The 8,673-nt window shown below is 36.8% G+C and overlaps 1 protein-coding gene across 1 annotated transcript in view; it reads right to left on the reverse strand.

The window, feature by feature from the left end:
• The window catches only part of LOC118802491, a 31,141-nt gene extending 22,793 nt beyond the window's left edge, over window positions 1-8,348 (reverse strand). The window contains exons 1-7 of the mRNA XM_036563037.1: window positions 8,297-8,348; window positions 7,265-7,351; window positions 6,769-6,831; window positions 2,875-3,174; window positions 1,588-1,905; window positions 1,028-1,333; window positions 1-310 (exon numbers count right to left, since the gene is read on the reverse strand). The exon at window positions 1-310 is cut by the window's left edge and continues 101 nt beyond it. Coding sequence (XP_036418930.1) covers window positions 1-310; window positions 1,028-1,333; window positions 1,588-1,905; window positions 2,875-3,174; window positions 6,769-6,831; window positions 7,265-7,351; window positions 8,297-8,348 — 1,436 coding nt within the window. The remainder of the gene's footprint in view (window positions 311-1,027; window positions 1,334-1,587; window positions 1,906-2,874; window positions 3,175-6,768; window positions 6,832-7,264; window positions 7,352-8,296) is intronic.
• Between the last annotated feature and the right edge of the window lie 325 nt (window positions 8,349-8,673).

Here is an 8,673-nt window from a genome sequence, read left to right on the forward strand (position 1 = left end):
GGGTTAATGGCCTCATGGTACACTAAGCAGGTGAACACCGTTCCTGTTTCCCATTCTGCAGAGCTGATAACCAGCTGGCTGTAAATTGAATAGAGGCGATCTTTTTCAACCTCAATCGGGCAAGAGGTTCTGTGCTGGTAGGGGATAGAGTCGTCCTCTGTACTGTTCAGTATTTTATCATTAGCAAGCCAATACACAACCAGATCTTTGGGGTAGAAGCTTTTCACATAGCAAGTCAGGGTCACCTCTCTCTCCTGACCGTGCTCTGGTGGAGCGAGTAAGTAAACGGAGGGACACGTCTTTTCTTCTCCTAAGAACATGAAATCACAGTAAAGATCAGAAGAGACATACTTTGAAATTTTTGTTCAGAACTTGGATCATGCTGAAAAAAGAAAGGCTAGTCATTCAAATGAGAACTTCCACATAATAAAGCCCTATTTGAGCTGGATTATTTTCCAGGTTGTGTAGGGTGGTGTGTATGATTTGATTGATTGAGTTTTGGATAAAATATCTACAACATTAATCTGAATTGCTACATATAGGCTGAAATTAAAGGTTATGGCCTGACTGTTGATGTCAGCCTTACACCAAAAGTCAATAACAATATCAACACATCACTGGACTGTATCTGTTAAGATGGTTTTGTTATTGTATTAGTGTGAGGTGAATTGGAACAGAACTGTTGTTACTGAGGGAGCTGCAGGTTCAGCAAATTACAGAAGACCTGTCACTCCATGGTTATTATTATCAGACTGTAAAACTACACATGCTGCAGATTCATACTGGATTAAATTCACTCCACAATTATAACTACACACACTGCAGATGCATGATGGATTAAAAGAACTCCACAGTTGTCAGTGTCAGACTAAATGCTACGCACTGCAGATTTATGCTGGATTAAAGTCACTCCACAGTTATTATTGTCAGACTGTAAAAACTACACACATGCATGTAATTTGGCTGTTTCATAGCTTCACACAGAGCTTTGGTCAAATAAAAAAGACAGAGGGAAAAGGATTCCTACCGTTTTTTCTACTGTATGTGTAGGTCTTCTTGAGTTCGGCGAATAATGTGTGTTCCACCTCACAGATGTATTCTGTTCCTTTGCTCCAGTCATGGTAATCAATTTTAAGAATAGCTGTGAATGAGGAACCGTCAACCTGTCCCTGGACTTCAGATGCAAGGGTTTGACCATCACGCATCCACCGAATGCCCTTGAAACCTGGACGTCCCTGAGCATGGCACTGAAGCTCACCAACTCCCCGGACCAGCATGTCCTCGGTGGAAGGGGGAATGATTTCTACCTTTTCGGTTACATCCATTGATGTTGCTGCATGAAAAAGAAAGAGGCATGGAAAATTTGGAAAGAAGCAAACAAGTACCCATATACTAAAGGAATTTCTCATCCAATTTTGTAAGCTCAAATCTAAATGAAATAAAGTCAACATTACACACTGAAAATTTGAGTAATTGAGAACAAATATGGCATAACTGAATTAAGTACTAAAAAGTATTGAGTCCAGTTTTACAAAGAAAAAGCATATAAGCAGCACAGGTAAACATACCAAATGAAAGAATACGTACGTTCATATTTAGCCTCTTTGGTAAAGGTCTTATCATGATGCTTGACTTCACACTTGATTGTGGAAAGCGTGTCCACCCATTCGCTGGCCAAGATTTCCAAAATGCTAATGGCAGTGTACATGGTAATAGTGCTTTTCTCCTCAGTTAAAATCGTTGGCTTGGCCCGATCTGTGATCTCCCTTTGATCAAGAGTCCAGGTAAGTTTATATTCTTTAGGTGAGAACTGACTGGCTACGCAGATGAAGGTAGCTGTTCCATTGTCTAAGTCCGCTTGAGTGGGAGTTGTTAGAAGCAGAATTGGAGCCTGCACAGGCACAGCTGGAAAACAAACAAACATAGAGATGTATGCAGCAGGTAGCACAGCAGGTGTTGCAGTCACAAGCAGGAAGTAGGCCTAAACCATGTTGCCACAGTATATGAAGGTCACAATGTTGCATAACATGACTTGACTGGCCAATTACGGGTAAGATTAACGTGGTTCATACAGTCCCATCTGTTGATGCCACAGCACACGTCTGATACTGTGGCAACCAGCAAGCAGGAAATCACGAGCGACAGAGAAAACAGGGAACAGGAGTTCTTTAACAATGGCAGGAAAAGACCATAACATAAGCTTAGGAACCTGATGGTGGTTAAAATGCTCCAGGCTGCATGTATTATGTACGCTGTTGGGGCAACAAGCCTCAAAGACGTTAATATATACATGTTTCTGTAAAACAGATAAAATCACTCCGCGACTTGTGTGATGACTTCATGGGCTTACAGCTCCATTTCAAACCCCTGTTCCAATTGAGGATGGATGCTTGTCGACCTAGTCTTGCATATTTAAGAAAAAGATTCATTCAGTCATTGACATATTACTCTTATTGTGGATCTTTTCCCATTTCAGGTCAGCTTAAGTTCTTGCAAAGTTTCAGTTAACTAATATATATAAGAGTTCATTCAACACTGTAGGTCAACTCAATTTTACAGATCTCCTTTTTCTTAATCTGGTTTTGGAATATATATATATATATACATATATATATGTGTGTATATATATATATATATATATATATATGAGTTGTGTTTATATAAGTAGTTGTGTTTATATAGAGTTTTTCCCTCAAATGAATAGCGTGTAAGTGTGTAAGTGGATGTGTTTTGTTAACGCATGGAAGAATTTAAATATCCCCAACTGTAAGAATTTTCAACCGAACTGCAGTTTCATAATTCTGCTGCTGTTTATTTGGTGGTGTTGATGGTGTGCTGACCCTTGACCCCTGTGCCCCTGTGCCGTGTGCTTACATTGCTTTTTCAGTTCGACTGGTTTATGTTTTGGAGTTCCTGGATGTTCCGCCTCACAGGTGAACGTCTTCTCCGCGTTCCAGTCAGTGGCCTTGACTCGCGCGTGGCTCACCGCTGTATAGGTGCCACCCTGCTGTACAGCCGGGTACTGCACCATGTCAGTGACGCCGCCGGTCCACTTGAACTTGAGCGGCTCGGCAGGAGTGAAACCGCTCGTGACACAGCCGAGAGTGAGGAAGCCATCAGAGGAGGGGGCGCACGCAGACACACCGACGAGAGATTTGGGAGGGGTCTGAACACCTGTAGAACACACACACACACACACAAAACACTCAGCGCTGTAGTATGCTTTATATAAAAGTCCTTCTGTAAGCTGTAAAAAGTTAATAAAGTGACACAATTTTGCTTTCATTTTTTTGCCGAATAGCAACAAATCTTTCATTCTTTTGACGTTTTGTTTGTTTGCTCAAAAAGTTAAGGCAGTTTAAGAAGTTTAAGTTAAAAGAACCAAAGGATGCACCTTAAAAAAGCCAGTAACTTGAATAACACTAATTATTCTTTTATTAAGTAAAAAAAATAGAAATTCAGTAATTAATTTACTAAATCAATATTTTACATTTACGTCATTATAGTTTACGTTAACTTTTTAAAGTTACTGCATTTTTGAAGTGATCATATATATATATATATATATATATATATATATATTTATATATATATATATATATACATCTCAGGGCTGTATGATGATTAATATCACATTAATTAATATGACCTTATTTAGTTAAATAAATTATTTAGTAAATTAATAACTTAGCACTTTACAGAGTGGCCACCCGATGCTGACCAACATTTAATGATCGCTAAATTTTGCTAATTTAAAGCCAGATATAGCTATATATTCATAAGTGTACAAAACAAGAAAAATACCAGTTAAATGCATCAAACTTTACAGAAATATTGGTTTAGTAAAAGAGTTGTATAGGGATTGTTTTAGTTATTGAATGCAAAAGATTTCTCGAGGCTTCTCCGGTCCAGCATCGCTATCATGTCGGAGAAGTTTAGGCTATTAAACTGACTTTGCTGAGATGAAGAGAGTGGAACACGGACAGCACCTACATTCACTACAGAGTCTAACACACAATGCATTTTCATTTTTAATTTCAGTAAAAAAATCGCTAATAAATATTGGGTTCAGCGATTCTTTGTTTTGTTTCAAACTATGGTGTAATTATTAATTTTCGAAATCTTGTGATACCACGCACTACTTGTTTTTATTTTTCAGTTATTTATCTTCTCCAAAAACATGTATTGTGCGCTTTTTCCATCTTTTATTTTTAGCGAATATTACTGTTTTATGGTTTAATATCACTGAAAAACATCATATGAACCTGTTATTATTAGTAGTATTAGTATTATTGTTGTTGTTCGCAGTGTAAGTATTAATATTAATATTATTGCAACGCCTAATTCTTACAATCGGATGAATTGCAAGTCCTTGAAATATTAATAAGACACCTTAGTTTGTTTTCTAAGATTTTGTTTGTTTATTTTTTATTTATTTTTTAAATAAATGATAAACGGAGCACAAACAGCAGTTGAATGATCATTGTTCGAATCGACCTGATGGCATGTCACTGTTTTTCTTTTGTTTTTTGTTTTGTATTTTTTCCATCCGCAATATTTTTATACTACAGTAATACAATTCAAAGCAAGACATGATATACACAGTAATTAGCTACTAAATTATTACTTAATGCATAAATAGTTAGGATCTCGCGCTGAAAATGACACTAAAAACGAACTAGCATTAAAAAGAATGAACATTATGCAGGCTGCGTCAAACAAACAAACAAATACGATTAGTCGATTAGCAATTTGCAAATTCTGTCTGTACGCTAATGCAATAAACCTATGACAAAAAAATCAAGATTAAATTTTTCACATAAGAGCAGAAATTAAATTTAAAATTGCGACCCATTGACGAGCAAATGTTTCAGCATCAGCTTATAATTTTTAGACAATGTAACTGAAATTTTTAGACAATTTTGCAAAACTATGTCAAGGCGATCTCAACTGTCACGTTCATTTTGGCATTAATCGGAATATCTCCTTTTTGCTTTTCCGCACTGTTTAATAAAGTACGACATTAAAACCTCCGTATTCCCATCAGCACACGTAAAATAAATGCCCTCTCAACAAAATCTAGAGAATTTGCTTTAGCGTTTGCTTTGCCACACATTCATCTACATTTAGCGTCAATTTGAAAATATATAATATCTATCAGCAGTTAAACGGACCAACAGCCTTGTTTAAAAAATCAAACTAATGAATCTACAGTTTTTCTGAACGGAATGAATAAGACGTTTTCTTACCAGATGAGACGGTGACCATCGTTCCTTTACCCCAGTAGTCAAAAGCACCGTCACAGTGACAGACAACAACTCTAACATCGAGCACAAACACTCGACAACGCCTGATCATCTATCACGATATGATAACGTTCAAATATTCTACACTTACATTAATATTATAGCCTAATAACTTCCATTCACTGTATGAAATGGATAAGTTATTTGTGAACGATCCTGACAGGAGACTTCTAGTATATTAATTACAAAAAATGATAGCAGCATCTTTATGAACACCGTAATGCTGATCGATGTTAATATTCTTTTGCCTCAGTTAAACTAATTTAATGATATTTATTTGATTTCTTAGTTGTAATTTGAGTTCTAGTTCGCGTTAAACACATTTCAGTCACTGATCTTCATCTTAATGTATCGTTTTGTCTGCATTTTAAAGCGAAGACGGACAAACTAGGCTTAAACATTTAAAGTGCGATTTTCGCAAAATTTAGAAAAATTAAGTTGTTAGCGTTTAATGTAATTCGGATCAGTTTATTTCTTACCTGAGGTCACGGTCACTGAGGTTCCTTTACCCCAGTAGTCAAAACGACCGTCACTGTGACAGACAACAAGTCTAACATCGAGCAAAAAGACTCTATAACGCCTGATCATCTATCACGATCTGATAACATTTAAATATTATACACTAACATTAATATTTAAAGCGAATAACGCCCATTCACTGTATAAAATAAAGTAGAGGTTTTTGAACCAGAATGAAGTCTGGTCAAAGCGATATTAAATACAATAAATAACACCAGCAATACAAAAACATCTTTATGAGGACCGTAATGCTGATCTGTGTTGACTTTCAGAGCGTTTCAATATATCTTTTAATAGTTTAATGTACTAATATGTTTATTCAGTTTCTTAGTTGTAATTTGAGTTGTAGTTTACGTTAAGCACATTTCAGTCACTGATCTTCAGAATAATGTATCGTTTTGAGTGCATTTTAAAGCGAAGACTGACAAACAAGGTTAATTATTTAAACTGCGATAGTCGCAAAATTACAAGATTAAATGATTAGCGATTTGGATCATTTCTTACCTGAACTCACGGTCACCATTGTTCCTTTTCCCCAGTAGTCAAAACCATAGTCACAGTGACAAACTATCCCGCACTGCCCGCACAATATACTGTTCTATAGAGCTGTAGCGCCTTGACTAAAGTAGCCCAGACTACAGCTTTGCGTTTTGGCGCAAAGTAATAGAATTCTACTTTATTGATTTTGCCGTTTAGTGTCTGTTTCTAATAAAAGTGCCTTCTTACCTGAACTCACGGTCACCATTGTTCCTTTCCCCCAGTAGTCGAAAGCATTGTCACAGTGGAAAACTACCCAGCACTACCCGCACAATAAGCTCATACAACAGAATTCCGAGCTTCGCCTAATACCGCATAAACTGTACATTTCTTTCGTGCAAAATAACGCGGTTTTAAAGTTATAATTAAAACGTATAGTGTCTGTTTCTAATGAATTCGCTCTTACCTGAAGTCACGGTCACCGAGGTTCCTTTTCCCCAGTAGTCAAAAGCCCAGTCACAGTGACAAACTACTCAGCACTACCCGCACAATAAGCGCATACAGCAAAGTTCCGAGCTTTGACTAATATCCCATATAACTTTACGTTTCTTGCTCAAAATAGAGCAGTTTGAAAGCTGTGATTTAGACGTGTAGCGTCTGTTTCTACTGAATTTGTTCTTACCTGAAGAGACGGTCACCGATGTTCCTTTTCCCCAGTAGTCAAAGTAGTCATCACTGTGAACAAACTGACCAATTCGCTGTGCAAAAACAACTATTCTGCCCAAGACAGTGTCTACCTTCTCCCTCTCACTTAAGACAGCGCTCCCTACCCCAGCGCACGCATTTCATTCTTTCAGCACTGAAATATTTTAGTGCAGGCTGGAAAAACGTTTGGTCAACTTTCTCCAAAAATCACAAAAAAGCCCCCTAACGCAGAGAAATGATAAACAGGACCTACTTACCAGAGGTAACGGTGACCTGCGTTCCTTTCCCCCAGTAGTCAAAGTAGGTATCACGTTGGTTGATTATGCAGAGCAATCGATCAAAAACTGCACACAGACGATCAAATATGCCCACATTTAATTGAGTTCAATCCCAAAGTGCAACAGACCGCCTAATGTTACGTTACAAAACGTAATATATTTTAACAGCCTCTATCAATAACCAGTGAGCAAACAAACAAACATACAAGAACCCTCTCTGAGAATATCAATGAAAGCAATAGTTATCACTGTCAATATTTGAAACCAGATCTCTTCTCTACCATCTGCATTCCATTCATCTACAGCAGCACTGAGTTACTCTCTTTCTACAACTGTTAGGTAGCAGTAAAGTAAGACTTTTATTCATATATTATTTTTGTATCATTTTATTCACTTAATGTGTTTTATTATGTATTTTATTATACATTTTATGTATTTGTATTATGTATTTTTATTCACTGATGTGTAAAACCACATTACATTTCTGAATTATAATTATAATTGTAATATATGATGATATATTACAAACCCCATTTGCTTAAAAGTTGAGATAATGTGATTAATACAAGAATCTGTGTTTTGTGAATTCTCTTTAAACTTTTTTTAGCTGATGAAAATACAAAAAAAAGACTTCCAATGTTTCAACTTAATTGTATTTTGTAAATATAAACTAATTTAGATTTTGATAAAAAAAAAAAGTTGGGACAGAGAGATGTTTATCACATCTTCTTTCCTTTTAATTACACTTATTAATCATTTGGGAACTGAGGATACTAATTGATGCAGCTTTGCAAGTGGAATTTTTACCCATTCTTTTCTAATACAAGACTTCCGCTGCTGAACAGTCACAATGCACACACTCTGTGTCTATGAGGCCACACATTTGTAGTAAGTGTAGAATGGCCTGGCAGTGTCTTGCTAAAATTACCATGAACTTCTTGGGGAAAGACATCGTCTTCATGGCAGCATATGTGTCTCTAAAATCCAATATACATTTCAGCGTCGTGCTACCTTCAAACATATGCAAGTCACCCATGCTGTGGGCACAAATCTGCCATACCATGGCAGATTTTGCACCTTTCACTGATAAAAGTCTAAATGGCCTGTTTATTCTAGGCATGGAGAGCTTGATATCCTTTCTTCTCAAAAACAAGCTGAAACCTGGTTTTGTCTGAACACAGCACACATTTCTAATGTCTTTCGGGCCATCTGAGATAAGCTCGAGCCCAGAGGACTCGGCAGTGTTTCTGCATAGAATTTATGTATGGCTTTCTCCTTGTTAAACAGAGCTTCAAGTTGTATTTCTAGATGCAGTGGTGGACTATGTTAAGTGACATTCGAAGTACTTTTCCAAGATTTTCTGGAGTATTCCCGAGCTTATGTGGCTA

This window comes from Colossoma macropomum, unplaced genomic scaffold (assembly GCF_904425465.1).
Source record: "Colossoma macropomum unplaced genomic scaffold, Colossoma_macropomum, whole genome shotgun sequence".
In the NCBI taxonomy this organism is placed as follows: Eukaryota; Metazoa; Chordata; class Actinopteri; order Characiformes; family Serrasalmidae; genus Colossoma; species Colossoma macropomum.